At 39.6% G+C, this 22,014-nt stretch overlaps 1 protein-coding gene across 3 annotated transcripts in view; it reads right to left on the bottom strand.

Moving 5' to 3' along the window:
• Nucleotides 1–22,014, bottom strand: part of RIMS1 (regulating synaptic membrane exocytosis 1) — a 354,476-nt gene that overhangs the window by 193,213 nt on the left and 139,249 nt on the right. For all 3 annotated transcript variants that reach the window (XM_075087080.1, XM_075087081.1, XM_075087082.1), the window contains exons 3-4: nucleotides 3,699–4,042; nucleotides 506–1,377 (exon numbers count right to left, since the gene is read on the bottom strand). In XM_075087080.1, the coding sequence (XP_074943181.1) occupies nucleotides 506–1,377; nucleotides 3,699–4,042 (1,216 nt within the window). The remainder of the gene's footprint in view (nucleotides 1–505; nucleotides 1,378–3,698; nucleotides 4,043–22,014) is intronic.

The following is a 22,014-nucleotide window of genomic DNA, read 5'->3' as shown; positions in this document are numbered from 1 at the left end:
ACTCTGGCAGATCCTTGATATTTTATTAAATGTTGTAAAATTTTGCATATCTTAAGACTGAGGTGTCGGTGAGATTATGACGCTATCTAATGGTCTTCTCAGATGGTTACAGAACTCACTTCCAATTTCAATTCATTCACAGAAAATTATCCTGCATTCAGACAAAAGGATGATGTAATGACCAAAGGAGTACAGATACCATCGAGAGAATAAAGTAAAACCCTTCAATTCTGTCAGTTCTAGTTGAAAGAGACAAGAGAATGAGAAGGAAACTCATCAGCTGATGCTACCTGTAACCACCTCACCTAAGAATGCAAAAGGAAACATTGCAAACCAAATGTAAACAGGTACAAGACACTTCTCAGTTGGAAGGAAAAAAAAAAAGAAAGGTAAGGGGAAAAACAAACGTGTATGTTTAAAAAAGAGGCAAAAGAGAGAGTAAAATACAGATTTTTTTTTTTCCCCAAACCATGGCCATGTGCATAATATACATAAAGGTCCTTACCTTTTTCACTGACACTTTCACTTTCTATCTCCACATCTTCACAGCTAGTATATTCTGGTGTTGATGCCCCTTCTTCCTCTGAGCTACTAACTGACATCTGCCTTTTCTTTCCGCCTCTTTTTGCTCTATGAGGCTTTGGAGGGGATGGCCGCACTGATTCCGACTGGTCAGAGCTAAGGGAATCATTCCTTAGCATGGTCTCCATTTTCTCCCGCTTTGCTTTTCGCATGAGAATAGCAGAGCTAGGATCAAGGCGGCTCTGTTTTTTAAAGGAATCGTGGTTCTTGTACTCTATGTGTTCTATAGGAACTGGACTATGCCTGGGAGTTGGTGGGCTATGATTAGTTAATTGTTTAGAAACAGAAATTCTTACATCACCTGTTCTGTCTATAGAGTACGACCTCTGAGTTTCCACAAGAGATTTTCTGTCCTGAGTTCCCTGTAATTGTGAGCGTTTTCCTAATTTATTCTCAGGTACCTCCGCTTCCTCCATTTCTGTATGTGGCAAAGCTACATCACTGTGCCTTCTCTCGTGCCGTGCTTTAGAAACTTTGGCATGCATGCGCATCTGCTGTTCCTCAGGATGTGGTTTTACAGGATATCTTGCCAGATTCGGGTCACTCCTGTAACGGGTATGATATTCATCTTCCTTCCTTTGTTTTTCATCATCAGGCACTTTGCCTTCCTCAAGTTTCTCTGGCAAGTCTGGGTACTCCTGTGACTTGCCTTTCTCCAGCCTTCTACCTTCATGCCGTTCTTTACGCTCCCTGTCATCTGCTGGTCCTTCTTTCTGAAGCGAGGATTTTGGCGCACGCTTTCGCTCGCTCTTTAAACCTTTGCCATTCTGGTCTGAAACAGATATTGTCTTCTTCCTACAATGAAAAGGAGTACAATAATTCGGAGAATTGAATGTAAAATAAAAATACTGGTGTACACTGTCACGGTGAATAGATTATAAACCAGGATAAGCTATGGCAAAATGTACCGGATCCATTAGCATGAATTAAATCTGTTAAACCTTCCAGTGGTACATTTATTTTCCAAGAGCAAACAACTTCCAGAGTCCACAAAAACATAAATTACGGATGGTCAAATTTAGTAAAATCACAGAAAACATTAACATGGACAAATGCAGATAAAAATAATTTACCCACATAAGCAGGAAGACACAAAGTCAACTTTGTAGTAACTGCAGCACTATGAGAGAGTATTGGACTACGTTCTCCATTTTTCTGGCAGCAGTCATGAGGGTTACAGACTAACCACATACACAATTCACTTCAAGCACCCTGACAGTATAAATAAACACCACCAAATGGAGTATCTCCCACAAGGATATTACAGACAAAAGTAATATGGGTATTAAAAAAAAATGCAGAAGAGAATATATCCAGAAACAAAAATATTTGGCCTAGTTTGTTTTATCTTATTAAAGCTCTAAAAAGAAGTGCCCATTGCATAAACATATAAAGAAAAGCAAATTGACTCCTTGGGATAAATTAATGGCATTCCTTTCTCTGGTAATAAAAGAGGATGAAAAATGTAATTTATTTCTCTATACAGCCAACGTACAAAACAATGAATAATGAAGCTGAATGAAAATTATGCTCTCTCCTCTTTCATCTTCTGCTTTGGGAGAACAAGCAAGCCAAAGAATCATAAAATCCTCTTACACTGGATATTTTTATTTCCCTCATTATACCAGTTGCCCTTTTGTTTACCAGTTCACATACGAGTCCTTTGATTTTGAAGAAGGCTGAACACAGCTACACACTGGATTTGAGATGAACCTGCACCAGGACAAAGTCACCAGGACTTTGTTTTGTGGCACTGAATCTTCCCTTCCACAACTGACATGTCTTCAGATTACATATCACAGATTTTCGCAGATGCATCCTACAGGACAGGCAAAGTTGGATATGATCCAAGTTAAGCTTCTGTTTCCTTTTTCTCTATCTACTGTTCCTCCTGAGATTTTGGCAATATATGGGACCTGAGCTTTCCAAAGATGCTTTCCATTCAGAACTCTAGGACTTCATTTGAAAGTCTCGATGACAAATAGAGAACATTCCTATTGTATGATTAATATAACCATCTCACTTTTGGACAGCAAAGCAGAAATAGAAAGCATTTTGCTGCCCTAAAAGTGTCCTTCAGCTGAGTGATGACTGCTCTGGGGGCCTTCCCAGTGCTGGGGGAAAAAAGTCAACAGAACTAGGGGAAGTTCATTTATATGTGTTCATTTACATCATATGTATACATAACACTAATCTCAGTTTTGGTACAGTTAAACCCAGACAGACCTCACCCACACAGTAAGTTACTGTTCATCATCCATTTTCAACTTCAATAGCTATGAAAAAAAACCCAACAACCATTCTGGCCAAGGGAGGATCTTCTATGGAAGGCTCTTGTTTTGTTGCCACAGGCTCCCTCCTCAACTTCTCTGCCATCTGCCGGGCAGCGGCCAAAAGAACAGCAACTGCTTCATCACATTAAGCTCTGATTTGCTACTCCTCAACCCGTTCATCACCCTGAATGCAGCTCAGGAATTTATTCATTCACTCACTTAAAACATAATAGTTTGCTTCCAGTTAGCTTTATTCTTGCATACAATTTGCTCTGAATTCAAGATGGTGCTATTGCTGTTCTTCACGAAAGTTTACTTTGCAGGTGTAAATGAGATCTTTTAACAGTTCCTCTTTTATTATTAAAAATAATACAACAATTGATAAAAAGATAACACATAAGGACACCTGACAGAACTCCACAGAGTGGGTTTTTTTGGTTGGTTGGTTGGTTGGGGTTTGGGGGTTTTTTGGGGGGGTGGGGTGTATTTTTGTAAATTCTAGTAATAGGCTTGTTCTTTGTTTAATAACTCTAAAACACCTGCCAAATTTAAATTTTAAAAGTAACCTGCAATTCTATATTAAAAGCATTCACCAAAATGCATTGAAGTACACGGAAATATCCCTAAAGTACAATTATTAGTTTTTGTCCTCATTTTTGTTGCACATACCAAATCAGATAATGTATTTGCTAGTGAACATTTATCCTTCCCTGGTCAGTAAATCAACTTATTCTTTGTTTTTACACAGTTCTAGACACACACAAAGCCCAGCTGACAGCCTCGTGTAACGTTACTGAACTAGCATTTATAATTGTGAGGCTCTATCAAGACAGAAACCATTACCTCTCTCTTGGAGGTTCACTTCTAGACCTTGATGAAGCTTGCTTTTCGTCCAGGCCCATAGCTGGCTGTGATACTTCTGCTCCTTTCCTCCGGTCAGACTGCACTTTGGAAGAAGAGATTTCCTGTGGCGAGGCAGTTGCTGTACTTAAGGGAGTCTGTGATCTCGATCGCTCTTGAAGTCTTGCTTTCTTTTCTCTCGGTGCATCTGAGCTTCCACCAGTTGCCGTATCACTCAGTGCTCCGTCCTGGCTGGGTGAGGGTTGTGGTCCACTTCCAAAAAACCACGCTCCGGATTTTGTTAGGATTTCTTGTTGCTTTCGACATAAATTGCATACCCACATAACCTAGTTGAAGACAACAAGAAGAGTCAGTGCAGCTACACTTCAGACCCTGAAAAGCATGCTCGCGATCACAGAGCAGGTACAATCCCCTGCTCTCCTCTAAGCTGTTGAGGTTGGTGCTCATGACAGGACCCATAACATGCTTTTCCAAGCACTGACTGCACTGGCTAGAGCCAAGCATCCTACAGGCACATGCTATGCGAGCTTCTCCAAAATGTGCTGCCAACATATGTCAGTCCTACCTGTAGCAATCCCCTCTCAGCCCAGCCCCTTGCTCTCCTCTGAATAAACACCAACAACACGACCAACGCTTGTTGCTGGTGTTGATGCAGTTGGTGGGGTGGGTCAGGTTGTTTTTGTTGATGTGGATCACTGTCAGGACAAGCCAGTACTGGACTATAAATGGGGCTTGTACCTCAGGTGGCAGAGTCCTGCCCAGCTAACTCCCAACCTCCGCCACCGCAGAAAACTGACAGGGCATTTCCCTTTAATTAATTTTTCTCAGGTAACACAACTCAACATTATCCTGCAAATACATTCAGCATTTACTGTGCATAGTTTTAGCTACACCCACAACAACTACTTACCAGAGATGTATGGTAAGACCTAAAGAAACCTACTAATAGAGAACTAAATGCACCAATGAAAAGAATGCAAAAGTATCATATTTTGTACTACGCAGAAAGGATCATTTACCATCTCTTTGAGTTATAGCTGTAAATAATAACTAAACAAATTTAAACATGTGTCCCTGGCAATCGCAGTTAAGCGGTGTACATAAACGGTGCTTCTTAGGTTTTTAAAATATTTTTTTTAATTCCAGATACACAGATAAACAGGAGCACACACAGTAAAGTGAGACTCCATGTTTCAAGTCTAGATACAGTACAAGACAGCCTTATGTACAGGAGTAAATCACCAGAGAAAAATAAAATGTTAATCAGGACTCTAAAGTGTGTGAGTATTTAAGAAAAAATTGAGACAAAGACAAAAGGAGATTTGAGGCAGAAGAATACAAAAGGCAAAACGCATGAATAATATACAAGAGGTAGGAATATTGGCAGAAATAAAAATAGAGATGAGAGGAAACAAAGCTGGCAACTAATAAGGAAAATGGTAAAGAAAATCTTTTAGTTTACCTGGAAAAAAGTAAAAGAATAGGCGAAATTGTAAAGAGGATAAGAAGGATAACAAAAGTTCAAATGAAAAATATGCTTAAATTATTTTGCGTTAACACAGGAATGGTGCAACAGTTGAAAAATTATGCAACACTTAAAACTGAAAGGAACAGAAAAAACGATCACTTCAGGGAAGAAACTGCAACAAGACAAAGCTCTGGTACCAAGCTCTGTTACTCTCTGGCCTGGGGAAGAAGTACATGGCTTACATGGCATGATGAAAATTTTAGGCATTTTGCATATTTAACATAATTAAGATTTATTTAAAACACCTTAGAACAGACTATCTGTTTAGGTCTGAAGACTACCTCAGAACTTCCAATACCACTTCTGCACTGCTTGACCAAACCACCCTGAGAAGACATCCAGTTCTTTTCCCTGAACCTGGATTGTGCCTTTATCAAAAGATCACTTATATTTCTTCTATTTAAGAAGGATAATAAAATACTTATTAAAATTTTAATTAATTAAAAACAACAACCCAAAGCTAGTTATTCCAACAGTGGCACAAACATGCATTATGATAAAACCAGATAACCCTCAGTAGGATAGTAGGAACAGCATCTTCAACAAAATAAATGCTAGTCTTTTAACGAAAAATTCCCTTGATTGCAAAATGTCTTACTTCATCTAGTACAGCTCACAAAACAGAGATTCAGTTTATCAGACTATCTGTTCTAATAGAATAGATTTTTAGTCTATCTGGTATTATCATTACAGGTATTTAAAAAAACAGCAAGACTAAAAGGAAACACACACACACCCCCACATTTTTAAATGTCTTCATAGACTCTGACACAATTGTTAGCTCATTAGACAGCAAGAGTGTGCATGCACAGGTGTCTGTGTATAAAATCTATATCAATGCTATAAACCAAAGTCATTAATGAAAAATACGTTGTTGCCTGTATTTTATCAGTTTACAGGGAAAGTTGAAAAAAGTGTTAATAAAAACATAAGTCAACTGGAGTTTGTTTAAAGGAAGGATAAGGAACACTAAAGTAAAATTTAAATATTCTACTTAAATTACATATGTGTGTATGTATGCAAGGACATTTAAATGTATAACGATGGTAACAGACTTCATTTAAACTTAATGTATTTGATAATTTAAAATATGTATAAAGTATGTAATAAACTTCAAGAAATTGCCATTAATTTACATAATCACTTTTGATGTTGTAATAGGTTTTATGCAAAATATTATGAGATCCAAACAAATAGGAATAGCTAATGCACAAATAGACACAGAAAAATATGGAATACAGAAAGAAGAAATACTAGACATGTAAATACAAAACCATTTTCTTACATCTGTCTTTAAACACTGCAGTTTGGACACAATACATACCAATCACCACAGATTACACATGTAGGAAATCTGCATTATACTCACACAGAAGCTACACTACCATCCCTGTTGAGGAATCTCCTCAGGACTTAATAAATGCTGTGTTTGCCTTGAGATATATTCAGTCCAAAAGGAAAAATAATAAAAGCTTTTCTTTATGAGGAAAAAAAAAAACCCAAAGCTTGAGGTGACAGAACAGTTTCAGTGACAAAACTGTATATTGCAAAACATTTCTAGAGGAGTATGTGGAGCAAGCAATTTAGCAGCATGCAGGAATTATATCCTGATTGAATATACTGGGATGTGGTCCAAACTAATCTAAACTAAAGCAGGTCTGTGCAATAACTTATCTTAACAATCCGCAGATGTTAGGCAACCAAACAAATGCTCTGATGAAGGATTACAGCTCTCTAATGTGGCTTCTGGACCTCCACGTGATGCATCAGTAAAATGGAGAGTGTTAGACAATTTTACTCTGGCCTGTCACTTCAATAATAGTTTCTGTTTACTCTTTTCTGGATGCTGCGTTCTGATGCAGTGCTACAGTAACTCATTCAAGACATCCAGAGTCTGGGTTTTGTTGTTGGGTTTGTTTCTGGTTTATTGCACCCTTGCATAGGTCAATGCATATCTGCACATAAAGAAAACCAGTAAAGGGGTGCTCCTCATTCAAAGGGTTCATGTGTGTGGCTCTGGAAAAATGTGCATTTTCACAGCATAGCAAAGGGTTCTGGGCTTTACTGCTACATAACAAAAACAAAGTGGCACATACAGGACTCAGCAGAGGTGGGTCAACAGCTCCCACACAGATTCACGGGGAAACTTTACAGGCTGCGTGAAAACATGCTAGAAGGATCCCATGCTTGCCTTCACGTGGAATGTGGGGGTATTTCATTCACAGAAAAAATATTCCTCAAACTTACTCTTACAGGTACTGTTGAATGTGATCCACAATGAGTAGGAACAGAATTCCTGTACTAACACAACATGAAATACCAACTTGAAAGAGCCCATAGTAAGTAATATATACAACTATACACACAGAGAAAAAGAGCATTTTCAGTTACAAAAATAAGAATACTTCTTCATAATCACATATTTCAAAACCACATTTTAGAATGCAGAAAGGCTTTTTTCAAATTCAAATTTGGAGACTTCCAAACATGCTCTGGGAGGCTAAAGTCACATTAGGGGGACACAAACTTTATACCGGATTTGTGTGACACACGCTAGGCAAAACTCAGACTGAGGTCAGAGCAAGCTCTCCCAAATCCTTCACCCAAGCCCGGATTCTGTGGAGACTCCAAAAGGAGCACACGCTTCATGAGTTTAGAAACAGCAAACCCACGGTTACACTGACTCCCAAGCATCCTGCTTCATCTCTGTACAGCAAATGAGGTAACAAGCGTGCTAGTACAACAGGCCACAAGCTATTCCTTACTGAACTTTCATGTTATCTTAATTATTTCCCTTCTGAAGGGTGTGTACACAACATCTTTTCAGTTTATTGCTTTTGTTAGCGTTCCTTTAGCCACCTCCTTCTATGCACTTCTAGAAAACCCTGGTTATTTCAGAAGACAATAGTTATTTCAGACAGATGTAATTAGGCAGATCCTCTTCTCTGCGTGAAGCACCATTAACTTCAGCAGAGCTCTGCCACCATCCTACAAGTCATCTTTGAAAGTCATGGTATCAATGGTATCAAGATATGCTTTCAATTTCCTCTTACAAAACTATTCATTCACAGAATTAAGACAGACTATGTATCACTTAATGTTTCTGAGATAACATAAAACATGCAGCACACCATGAAATTAGCATATCGTATTGCATTTATCTCTTTTGCTACATTGAAATGAATTCTGCAGCAAAACCCTAGCTTAAGTGTCAGGATGGTTTCACTCCATTAAAATATAAATAAATGAGACTGAAAATCTACTTGATTTCTTACATTAGTCCAAAATCTAAGTAACTTTACCTTTCTAATGCAAATGCGCTTGTGAATCCAAGCTTTCACGAAACTTATTTTTCAAAATTTTACAGACAGCTGAGTTCATCCAATGGCTCCTGGTCATCACAAGGGAACATCTTCCCCCCACCTCCCTCCTCTCTTGCTCTTCTTTCTCCCTATCCAGGCTTGCCCTCTGCCTTCCTTGTTCCCAGCTTCACCATACTGCATGTTCCCTTGTATGCCCTCCCCTGACTGTCAGGTCCTACCAGGAGCCACCTGCATTTAAAATCAGAGCAGAAATTTATGCGTATTTTTAATTGGTTTCATTTTTTGTCCCATCTATTTTTCTCATGGAGGGGTATGATGAGCAGCGAAACCACATGGCCAGGAACAGAGGCAAATGGGAAGATGTTTTCTCTATGGCAGTGGCTCGCTGCCTCCTGTTAAACTACATCTTGAAACCACACCCCTACTAGTACATTAAAATTGCACAGGAACTGTTTTGAGCACTGAAGCCGAATGACATGAAATAACCTGCACCTCCACTACGATCTCTGCTCTACTGCAAAGCAAGGTGGCTGCATACTGTCTCCTGGAGATAAGGCTGGGATCACCCCAACTCCCAGACCACCAGGAAAAATGGATGAGAAAGTGTGGGTGGGCAGAAGACCAAGAGCGTGCCAAGCAACCTTCTATTGGTTTACTAGTTAGATACTCTAACACCTACGAACAGACCCAGATTAGGTTTAATTGGTTAGTAGAGAAGTAGCTTAGGAGTCTAGGCTTTGCTTTTGCTGAAGCCTCTCCCCTTGACTGAAGGGTTTACAAGGGACAGTACAACTCTCTACCGTTCTCCCCTGCAAGCGGAGAGGGGACTGGTCTGCCCACGCTGATGCTCATCAGACATACGGGGCTCAGCCATTTCAGGACTGTGATAAAAAGCCATTTTAGCACTCCCTGTTCTTCCATTCCTGTTCAGAGCAGATTTACTTCATAACTTAGGTTTTCAGCTTGATATTTTTATCCCAGTTTGGCAAGAAAATGAGGTTTATGCTGACAGCTGATTGGGTTCTTCCCCCTTTTCTCCCCACTCCCTCCAATAATGTTTTAAACCACAGGACAAATGCAATAAAATTTTGCACAGGCATGCGAATTTTCAAGGGATTATATTCTTAAAAGTTTCATGAAATAGACAGTTCTATAAAAGCCCTATAAATATTTCATTAGTGCAATCTCTTATTGGCATCACAGAATCTACACAGCAATTCAACCGCAAGACATGTTCATAGGGAACGAGGTCCCACCGCTCACAGAACTACGTGTCACCTTAAAGTCTGTGGTGCTATTTACATGTTTAATAGAGAGCATCCAGGAGGGATGTTAGAAAGCCCACCTTACCAGAATTTTCCACTGGTGCTACAGAGTGCACGTCAGACTCTTTTCCTGCTTGCCTTTCATAGTTAGCCAAGAAGTTAACATTCCAAATCAGATCCTATGTGTACGAATCAGGATGAGAGTAAGATGCTTATATTTTTTCTCTACCCAGAAATTACTATAGGCATGGCAGGTATTTAATTTTCCATCCAAAGAGAACCCACTCCCTTTCAAGTAGACACAACAAAATAAAATGAAATCCTGTGCCTAATGATAGGCTAGTGCTGTTAGAGGTAAGTCAGCATATCCCACCTGGCTGCCATGTGCCACTTAAGAGGGCATAAGCCTGCCACAGGAGTTACATCACATCTGCTGGCCATACGTATGTGTCTTATGTACTGTAGGGCATCAAAAATGGCATCAGATGCCTACTTTTAGGCAACTGAAGACACAGTTCACACATTGATCCTAATCTTATTCCTGGCCTAAGTTTCTAAACCTACAACTACAAACTGCCAACAGAAAGATGCAGGAAAGGTGCAGTGGAGCAATGATTCAAGGAGTTAACATCAAAGTGTATTTTATGCCAGTTTTGTTGACACTGGTGCTAGCAACAGCATTACTAGTCATTTTTAGATAAAAATAAAACAAAAAACAACTGACTTTCTTCACATGCCCTGCTGCCAAAATCTCTCAGCTACAGCTGCCAATCTTTCGGAAGGCTCCCGACAACTTCCACAAAAATGAAACATTCTCTAGAAAAATTCTGCAGCAAACTGAGTGTTGGAAGTGATACATTCAGGCAACTATAAAGTTATCATATGAAATAATATCTCAAAAACAGCAAACAGACAGGTTCCAGTCACTATTGCAATGTACTTCTCTGAGAATGCCTTTGGAATCCAAGGAAGAAAGCAAAATCACTAGCAGAGGAGTCTTTGCTTTTGTCTAAAAATTCACACCAGCACATTTACATACAGTAATTTGAAATATTCTCCCCCTGCAAGTTTTTTTTTTCTAAATGTACCACACAAGTAAATTAATAGATACACAGCACTAAAAAAAGACTATGAAAATTGTATTGCTTGTCTCAGTTACAGTTCTGGCCTCCTGAAGCAGGACTATAGCTTGGACAAATCTGTGAAACCTTGCACCTGAACTTCCTTGAAGCTCTGGTTTTAGGTCCACTTCTAACTAAAATAATCAAAATTTACAAACTTACAATTTGGAGGGAGACAGAAGAGACTATCACACCAAGAGAAAGGAGGCATTAGAAAGTCAAAGAGACTCAGGAAGTATTAATTGTTTGGGCTGATTTGTCTGGGCTTGAGAATTTCATTTTTGGAAAAAAAAGCAAACCATCAAGAAAAGTTGGTGGAGCATCAGACAGTACAGGCTTTATTTATCCACGGGTCACCATGAAGAGGCTTAGACCACTTTTTTTGAAACTCAGCAATCCCAAACATCCCAATGGTTTGATTCCTCCACAGGCCCTGTATTTAAGCTTACCCCATTTAAAACCATTTTCCATATTGCTATACTCACTCCCTCCTCACCCGTCATGTCCACACTACCCAGTTTCTCCCTCAGTATTTTTACTTCCTTGGCAGTGGGAGAATTCTGAGCCCTAGCAACAATCACAGCTTCAGAAAGCTCTGCTTTGGTCTCAGTCTTTCCTCATAGATCAGTTTCTTTTTCAGCTTTATCTCTCTTGCCTCGATTTCCTTCAATTTCTTCATATATTTCTGATAATGTAGTAGCCATTAATTGCTAGTCACATTTTCTGCAATGTCAATCTCCATTTTTTTCATAGACTGTTAAGCTACACTAGAAATCGTTATGTCATAGGTCATTTTTGTATATTCTTCTAACCTTAAAACAACAAAAAGTTTTGTCTAACTATTTGAACATTTGGCTGTCTTGATGAGCCACAGAAGCGTCAACTGTACTCCTCTTAATCACTTCATGGTTTCCATAGTTACAGATATACATGGAACACAGAAATAATTTTTAAAAAATGACATAAGTCTAACAAAATAAGGTAATTGGCATGAAACAGCTTACACACAGGACTGATATAAAATTTTAGTTGCCGTTCAAAAAAGAGAGAACTCACCAGAAGGTTTCCACTCCATTTATCCACTTACATATTTAAAAACTGTAGTAAAAATATACAGCTGCTTAGAACAAGACTCTTTAATAGTGCATGAGTGTCTATACCATCTCTGCAGGAGCTTGCACTACAACGCCATTATTTATGTTTCTATACTATTCTTTTATATAAACATTATTTTATATAAACTGTGTCAAAACAAATGTAGAGAGGCAAGAGAGGCGGTTTTTTGGTATAGAATGGAAAATAATTTATGGCAAAAGAAATTGGAAATGTGTGGCTGTAGAGAAGTTGTGAAGATTAGTTAAGCTACAAAGCTGAATTCTTGAAGTAAAAAAAAAAAGCTCATGTTAGGAGAAGGAAAACTGATGGAGGTCATAGGGGGCTTGATGGGCATGAACTAAATTCTGATTTTGTATTCTCAAACACTAAAAAATTAAGGATCGGGTTATGGACCCTCCATCCTTGGAGACATTTAAAACCCAATGGGACACAGCCCTAGCAATCTGATATACTTGGGCCTGCTCTGAGTAGGCATTCGGACTAGAGGGTCTCCAGAGGCCCCTTCAAACCACAACTGTTCTGTGATTCTCTACGGAATAAAGCACACAGAAATTTAAATATCTTGGCCCTATGGCTCTTCAACTACTTTAAGTATTACTATGCTTGCAATACTTTACTGCTAGAAGGTCTGCCTCTTTTTTGCCTCACTGTCAACATAGGTTTCTGCCCTAAAGCAAACAGTACATAAAATCTGAAAAGCTCTGAGTTGGAGAGGCACTGCACTCACACACAGGACTATGCAAAGCCCACAGCATGTCGACCTATTTTCTTCCAGGAGCATACAACAGTCTATAAACCCAGCTACTTCCCTCGGATATCTGAAAGCTTAAGATTACCACCAGCAAATGCTAGTGGAGTAATTGTGCGCTTGAAAGCTTCCACTATGAGTTACTGAAACCCAAGTTGTATTAATTTTAGCATATATATATATATATGCATCTCCAGGGATTTCAGAGATTAAGTCTCTTTATCCTGTGTTGAAGTAAGGTGTTAACAGCTGATGGTGTTCTCTCTAGATTCAAGAGAGATTGTCTGCCTAAAACCTGCATTTGGGGTTCCAAACCTCTGAAACGCATGTCACTGTTGAGTTACTCAAAGGAACATACTGGCCTTGAAAGCCACTAGGAGCACGGGATGACCAGGAGATCTGTTCTGTGTGCCTCTGTCTGCAGGGGCAATTCAGGGGAAAGAACAACAGGCACAGGAGGTGAGCAAAGCTTACAGAGACTGCTTGGATCCACAGGAAGAGACAGTGGAGCTGAGACTAACAGAGCGCTAGGCAGACACAACGTGGAAATTCAGGGGCTGTGAGGATGAAGAGGATCATTACTGACTGTGTAAATAAGGATAGAAGGCAACAGAGGATGGCTGTCAGTTCAGGAGTATTCCCAATGGGAATGAACTGAATATACAGCAGAGTGACAATCATGTTAGGATGAAGATTTTTATGCCTGACATAACTACCTGCCCAGGGAATGAAGGGAGCATGTGCAGCACATTTGGATCTGTCAGTTCAAATAAAAACACAAAACCACTCTGGTTGAGAGGAGAGTGGCACTAAAGGTATGCTCTCTCCTGTGCCTGGGCAGCCCTGCACACAGCCCACGCTCACCACCACTGCCCAGGATGGCCAGTGCCCTTGCCACTGTCCTTCGGAGGCTGAAAGCAGATGTGAAATGGTCTCTGATTGATCTGTTACAGGTACTTTTTTATATCACAAAGACACACAATACTAAAGACAATCCGGATAAACCTGGAAATCTAAGCTTAGATAAATGAAATCATGACAAACCTTTACCAGTTTGATCCTTCATGTTTTAACTTTTCGTAAGCAAGCCACATCAAACATTCTCAGTAAAAGAGTAAAATTCATATTCTATGATTGCACATTAATTTTGTATTGTTAATACTTAGTTTTCAGAATTAAAAAAAAACTCACTATGGTAGAAATATAGCTAGACAGAACTTTTCAAGCTTGAGGGATGTTAAGTATCATATGGTACCTACTTATGAGCATTTTGCAACAGTACTGCCCCCCCTGAGGGTTTTGACAAAGCGTCAAGTAGGATTATGCCCTACACATTATACACATTCATGATTCACCATCTATCCCAAACTACACTCTTAAGTTGTACATTTCTTCACGCAGTTAAAAATAGTTAAGCTTGATTTTTTGTTATGCAGGTAAATGCATGGAATGCTTATAATTACAGAAGGCATATTCTTCCCACTTTGATATCATCACCACAACTTCTTACATGTTTCTAAGAGCTATTTTTAAAGCAAACACATGCTTTCTTTGTGCAACATTCTGCCTTACACAGACCAGCAAACTGAGCTCCTCTTCCAAAAAAGCTACCAGACTATCCTGAGAAACCACAACACACCATACGAGTTGGCTCAACATCTTATTTGCAGTTACTCCCTTACCGAAAGGATGACAAAGTTTTGGGGCTTTTTGCTTTGTTTTTTTTTTTACATTTCATCTTTGTTGATCCTACCTTCTGAGATGTCCATGGTCCTTTCTCTTATTTCTCCCACCTCTTGCTCCAGGTGCAGAGTGTGAGGCTAAGTTGGTTAAGTCTGTGCTATCTGTGCTATCAAGCTCGAGCACAAAGGAATCTCAGTAAATCTGGGGTGGAAGATTTGAGGAAGGGGAAGAGAGAGCATCAGTGTTCTACAACAAATTTGAGTGGATATCTAAGATTTAAAAAAAAAAAAAAACAAAACTGGGAAAACAATGTATTTGTGATAAGGAAAAGTGTAGATTTTTAGGAGAGTAAAGACTACAGGGTGACTGAGAAAGAGATAAACAACTGTGAGTTTGAATATGGAAGATTTAAAAGACAAGGAAAAGGAAAATGGGGCAGGAAAAGGCAGTAAGAGTTTCGTGCCAGCATAAGAATATTATAAATTTTTTAACTGATCTAAAGAGCACATTGTTGACAGCCAATTCACAGACCATCCCCGGTATCAATTTCAGAAGTGTACTGTCATGAATTTACAATTCTACTGGCAGACCACAAAGGGAAAGAGGAGAGTTTCAATAAGGTAAGAAGATGTAAAGCAGTGCAGAACGTTACAGTTGAGAAATTAAAACAGTAATGATATTTCATTATCTGATGAAGCTACTGTTACAAAAAACAGGTTCAAAAATTGAGATCAGAACTTTGCTAGATGATGAGATAATCGTTCTGATCTTCTGCACTTACCTGTATATTCACAGATATCTAATGAGGCTTTGTATCTCCTAAACAAATAAAAGGCATATAGCACAGTGATGACTTAAGCGTATGGAAGGAAGAGGCAACAATTAAGGATATCCTGCCTTTTATTATCAGAAATAGAGGGATGCACACCCCATAGTGGTACAAATATAGGGGCCATGGGCCCTCAGACCACGTTTATACATTGGTGAAGACTTTTTGTGCTCACACGGACAGTCTGTTCAACAGAAGAAAGCTATCTTTTTAGTTAGGTAACTGATTTGTATGTTACAGGTTTCTGTGTGTATCAGGAACTAGAAGAAATTTAATGGCTAGCTAGATCCCTCTTAAATGCTAGCTCCTGGGCACTTGCACCTTATATAGAGGAAAAAGAACTGTGTCGGCAGCTAGGGAGAGAACTTCCGTATTTCCTGCTTGGTAGAAGGTAGCCCTCCACAGCAACAGCTTCCAGGCCTGGTGGGGTCCATCTGCTGTTGCCTAAACTTGGATCACCTTTCCTGCATACAGATGTGAGCTGTATTTAATGTTCGGTACCCAGCCGTATTTGACAGAGCTGAATGCTAAACACAACCACAGGCTTTGCAGGAAGCAGGAGTATTTCTGATCATGTGGTATATCTGGAAAAAAATAACTTTCAAATATATCAGCCTTTTGCTGGGTTCAAAAAGCTTGACCACCTTCTGAACTGAAAATATAATTTTATCCAGCCCAGGTGATAATCCTTCTGTGCACAGTACAATTCCTCTCAGTTTTGATTTGATCCCTGCATGTTCTTGTGAATCCATCTTTGAACCCTTTTTTTAAATTCAAATGACATAATATAGCTACCAGAATCATCCCAGCCAAAGAAATCAACTTTGGTTATTTAAATCCAAACAAGACATAACAGACAAATCAGACAATTGTACCCTCATCCATAGCCACAAGGTTTTATGAAAGATTTTCTAGAAGATTTTATTTCAGTAATACCTGCTGTTTCTAGAATGTGAGATTAATAGTTCATTTGTGTTTCTCTCTAGTTCACAATTAATTTTAACTCTATACTGAAATACTTCAATCAGGTCAGTAGACTATATATTATTAAGGTTAGCACTGTTCTACTCTGGTTGTCTCTGTAAGTTTTAGATGATTATACTAAAACCAGCAGTTTATCCCAGCTTAAATACAACTGGTTTACTGGAGGTCAGACTCTTCTGGCCCTGTTGTCTTTAATAACTTTCTCTTAAGCACTTCAGCTCTTTATTGTCTCTAGGCAAAAGAATGCAGGGTAAGAGGGAAGACTTGTGGGATGAGGTGGCCAAGAACAAAGAACGTCCAAGAGAACATGGACAAACAGGTAGAAAGGTTCAAAGTAGGGTGAAGAGAAAAGGTAAAAAGGCAACGACAAGTGGAGGAGAAAGTTTCAGAGAGAGACAATAGGGAGAAAGTAGGGCAAATATCAGGAATTAAGACAAAACAAGTGTGCTGGAAAAGCAACAAAAATGGGTTGTCTTGTCACATACCAAAGGTTATTGCATTTGGAACAGAGATGATGCACAGGCAAATGAAAGTTACTTCAGAGGAAACTCTACTTCCTTTCCTCTGTTTGGATTTTTTCTTTGGGTTTGGGTTTTTTTCTTCAGAAAAGAAAGAAGGCATTTGGGGATTTAGGGTTATCTTTCCCTTTTAAGAAAAATGCTTTTTGGCAAGCTTTACATCTCTTCAGGCAAAATCAGCATAAGACATTCACAAGCCCACACACACATGTGCACTACGACAAACTACCTAACAAATGAGCTTACTAGGACTCTTAGTACACAGCAGAAAACAGTGGCAGATTGAATGTGAGACACTAAAGCTCTAAATGGAAACAAAGCATGTCCAGCAGCTTTTGTAATGATCACGTGGCATTGCAATCTTTTATTTGCAAATCCTTCAGGGTTTTTTTTTTTTTGTCCTGCCTATTTTAAGGAAACAAGAACTATTCTGAAGGTTAACGTTCAACCACTAGAAGAAACTTTCTTTTCCCCTGAGCACCAGTGATAAGAGTATTGCTAGCCTTATAAACATTTGCTGCCTGCAGAATGTTTAAGATCCGCACTGAATGTCACGCTCTGCATAAGTCAGACTATAGTACCAAGTTTTTTGTATTATTTTAATGGTTGTCTTTCAAATTAAATCAAAGCAGAAGTTACTCCTCAGTTTCTAAATCTACATGTTTACTTATCCTCTGTAAGAAATATTACTATATATAGGGGTTTAAGCATTTTGTTTGAAAGAGTTGCTCAAACTATGCCATGCCACTTGGTGTGCAAGCACAAGGAACTTTTCTTTTTGAAACATCTACAGTATTTGCTATACTTTGTCACCCCGAAGAGTTTACGAAACAGAGGCCTAAAAGTTGCTGTATACTACCTTAATCTTGAACGCTGCTGTCTTTCCTTGCTTTTTGTAGCACAGGAATCATAAGTTCTTTGTACTTGTTTAATACAATACTTTGTGACAGATAAATTGGAAAAGGAAATTATTGGGCAGCTAAAATTAGCCATCCAGAAAGCTATTGAAAATAAAGAAGAAAAAAAAATTAAGAGAGTACATACTTTTCAGTAAGACAAACTGCTAAGAAATAGTAATCACAGTTAAAATATATGTTGGGTAAGTTATATAGTTAAAAGGACAGAAAAATAAAACCACGAATAGAAGCAAGGAGGAAAAGGTGATTTCTCAGCCCATAAACATTATAGTAGCTACATTTATGGCATAGATATGGCCAAAAAACAGAGTTCTTAGTCACCTGTGAACATCTCTAAAATAAAACACTAAAACGCAGATTGCTATCAAACAAATTGAATGCCTTAACCAAGTGAAAGAGTAGACAGCACAATATGTGAGATAAGTTTTGAGAAAACAGCCAAATTACAAGCAATATAAGGTGGTGTACACCAGGCAGCTTCTTGCCACAATTTAGCACTTCCAAAAGAGTGGCTTTTAAAAGCAAATATTAAAACAGTTAAACTCCAAATCTGATCCTCCTGGGGCTAAAATAGAAACACAGGAATTTTATCTTGATGGTAGTTTAGGATTAGCTCTCTGATCATTATTTAACTCATATTCATCCACTTGGTGTACACAAAGTTGCTCCTGTATGATTCTAATTTATTACACAAGGTATAATGTAACAGTGGGATGCTAAGTGCAGCTTTATTATCTATTAAATTTTTATTTAATTATAAATTAACTTATAACGGAAATAAAGCCTGTAAGCAACACTGCCTCAAAACTTGCAATGATATAGTTTCAAAATTTGCAGGTAATCCAAAACATAATCAAAAGTTGAGAACAAAATGAAAAATGAAAGCAGCCTAATAAGGATGTTGACAACCTGTGTGCCAGTGACTGTATAAAGCATATTCTACCTTTAAAAAAGGAGAGAAAATAAATAACAGGAAAACTGGCCAAAGTAAAGTTTCAAAAATCTACATGCTTTACACTGAAAACAAGCTATTGTTTTGTGCATCAAATTAAAGGATTAAATCCAGTCAGTCCACTGAAGAGAGCAGTAACTACAGATATTTATGGTCAAAGAAAAGAAAGTAATTAGGCAGAACATGGTGGGCTGATCCCAAGACAGCCGGAGTGACAAAAAGAAGTGCTAAGAAAGAAAGAGAAAATAATATGAGGACTAAAAAGGACAGACCATACAGGCCAGCCTCCCTCAGGCTGCGTTAGCACTGCCAAGGAGATGACTGAAGCTGTACTGGGTGCAGGTGCCCAGGCGCTGGCGGCACTGGGGGGCTGCAGGGCGGCCTCTGTGAGGAGCGGCTGGGGCTGCCCCATGCCGGACACGGCCGGTTCCAGCCGGCTCCAGCCGGCTCCAGCCCACCCACCCCAGGGCACGGCCGAGCCCCACAGCCACGATGGTGGAGCCTCTGTGGAGACCCATTTAAGAAAGGGTGAAAAATACCACTCAGCAGAGAGGAGTAAGGATAAAAGGTGTGAGAAATAGCACTGTGAGCACCGAGGTGAGAGAAGGAGGAGAGAAGGGTGTGCTCCAGTCACCCAAGCAGAGATTCCCCTGCAGCCGTGCTGGAGCAGGTTTTCCTGCCAGGAACTGCAGCTCCTGAAGTGTCCACATGGGAGCAGATTCTTTTCTTGAAGGACTGCAGCCCATGGAGGACCCCAAGCTGGAGCAGGGGAACAGCATGAGGAAAGAAGGAGCAGAAGAGAGGAGCTGTTATGGACTGACCTCAACCCCCACTCCCCACTCCCCTGCACTGCTTGGCAGGACAAGGCAGAGGAGTCGGGAATGAAGTTGAGCCTGGGAAGAAGGGAGGAGCAGGGAGGTGTTTTAGGTTTTGTCTTTGTTTCTCACCATCCAACTCTGTTTTAGCTGGGAATAAATTAATCTTCTCCAAGCTTCTCTTTTGCCTCCATGACGGCAATTGGTGGACCAACTCCCTGGTTTTATGTCAACCCATGAGCTTTTCCATCTTATTTTCTCCCCCTGCCCTGTTCAGGCATCTAGCAGCCAGCCAAAGTCAACCCACCACAGAAGCTTCTCTAACAAGACCTTCAAAATTAAGAAATGCAGCTGACTGATGTAAATCTTGTCTTTGTGAAACGAACTGCATAACAGTTTTACAAATGACTGGTAGCCCATCTACGGCCCTTGAAGTCTTAACAGCCTCTCCCCATAGTCTTCAATGGGAGAAAAAAAACCTGGATGCATTTCAGATGCAGCTTGGATAGATTAAACAGCCTCCTTAATCTAATTTAACTCAGTCACGAACTTCCATATCAAGAGACTTATGAAACAAGTTACTTTTCATGTAATTACAGTTACTGAAGTATTCATTTCTATTTGTCGTTGTGTCTTGCTAACAGAGCCCCAGATCTGTCAAGCTTTCAGCTCTCTTCCCAATGGATAACTTGGGAATTTAGGCAGGGAGTCCAGAGAGAACTGTACCCAAAAATTTGCAACAGTTGTTGAGACTCCACAAACCCTTTCCTATAGCAACTGCTGATAGTGTGTATCTCTGGCATTACAGAAAGGGCACGGTTTCTGAGAAACACATATGTATTAGCTGAGCCTGCCTGAATCTTCTGTTGCTTGAAGCATTAGGCTTGCTCCTTGGTTTTGGCTTGGGAGAAACAGCCTGCATGGCTTACAGCACCTTTTGTATCCCAAATCTGTCACTCAGCTTCTTTTTACAAAAACAAGCAGTTTCTCCTAAATCAACCAGACCACCTTGGGTTTTCTCCAGTCACTCTCTTAGCCTCAAGAAGGCTACAACATTCTAGCCTAGATTAAGCTAGTTAAGTAAACTCTTTCCTTAGCTGACTACTGATCTTTATGAAGCTGAATATTCATAGTTGAACTATGCCCTTCTCATTACCTGAAGATTGTGTATAACAAATTTTTAAGAATAGTTTTTGAGTGCCTCATTCCATGGCCATAGAGTTGAAAAAAGTTTTTTGTTTTCATAGGTCCATGAATTATACTCAAGAAATGGAAAAAGAATTTTCTAATACTAATAATTTATATCCTAAATAAAATATTTAAAATTGAACCGTGGGTTAGTACAATTTTCAGTAACATACAAAAATTTTTTGTCAATCTTGAACGTGGGAAAAAACCCAAACTGAACTCGCTATAGTGGAATGTATTCACAACTTTCCACACATCACAGACTGCATAAGACCATAGATACCTGCTTTAAAGAAGGTCAGTTTATGTAGGAGACAAAAGGCTAAAAAAAAAATCCGCTGCTGTATGAAATCATAGAATGGTTTGGGTTGGATGGGACCTTTAAAGGCCATCTAGTCCAGCCCCCCTGCCGTAAGCAGGGACACCTTCAACTAGACCAGGTTGCTCAGAGCCCCGTCCAACCTGACCTTGAATGTTTCCAGGGATGGGGCCTCCATAACCTTTCTGGGCAAACCCTGCCAGGGCCTCACCACCCTCATTGTAAAAAAATTTTTTCCTTATACCCAGTCTAAATCTTTTAGTTTAAAACCATCACCCTTTGTCCTGTCACAACAGGCCTTGCTAAAGAGACTGCCCCCATCCTTCCTATAGTCCCCCTTTAAGTACTGAAAGGCTGCAGTAGGGCTGCAGCCTTCTCTTCTTGAGGCTGCACAACCCCAACTCTCTCAGCCTGTCCTCATAGAAGAAATGTCAGGTTGCCTATAATGGAGAGAAGGCGTAGGCTTGCACAGAAGATTCATATCAAGCATGTAGAGTTTCATTTGAGATAAGAGTAAATATAGGTTTCTAAATGTGTCTACAGGCCATCACTGGTGTCTGATTTCCTACTGTAACTAATAAATATCTATAGTAGGATTCAGCTGCCTCAACACTGGCATTCAATTCCACCTGCAATACCCTAAGCATTTTCAAAGTAAGAGTGTGGAGCTGTCATGTATGAATGACATGGGAATTACCTGAGAGCTACCCTCATATGCTGTAGATGCTGGAAGCTATAGTAAAAGCCTGCAGTACCTTATATGACACTAGGTGCCTGGTTTGGCAAGCAAAGCCCCTAGTCAGCACAGCTGAGAAAGATTCTGGGCAGATTCAGTCTAGTTCACAGCAAGCTGAATCACTCCAAGGCGCACTGATCTCCTGCAGTAAGTCTAATGAAAGTGTAAACACAGTGCACATATAATGTAGGTGCTTTCATCTGGAACTGACTCCTATGCAGTCTGACAGGTAAGGTGTTGACTTAATCTCTCCTGG

Source organism: Phalacrocorax aristotelis, chromosome 3 (genome assembly GCF_949628215.1).
Source record: "Phalacrocorax aristotelis chromosome 3, bGulAri2.1, whole genome shotgun sequence".
Taxonomy (NCBI): Eukaryota; Metazoa; Chordata; class Aves; order Suliformes; family Phalacrocoracidae; genus Phalacrocorax; species Phalacrocorax aristotelis.
This window is presented reverse-complemented; position numbering and strand designations above follow the sequence as displayed.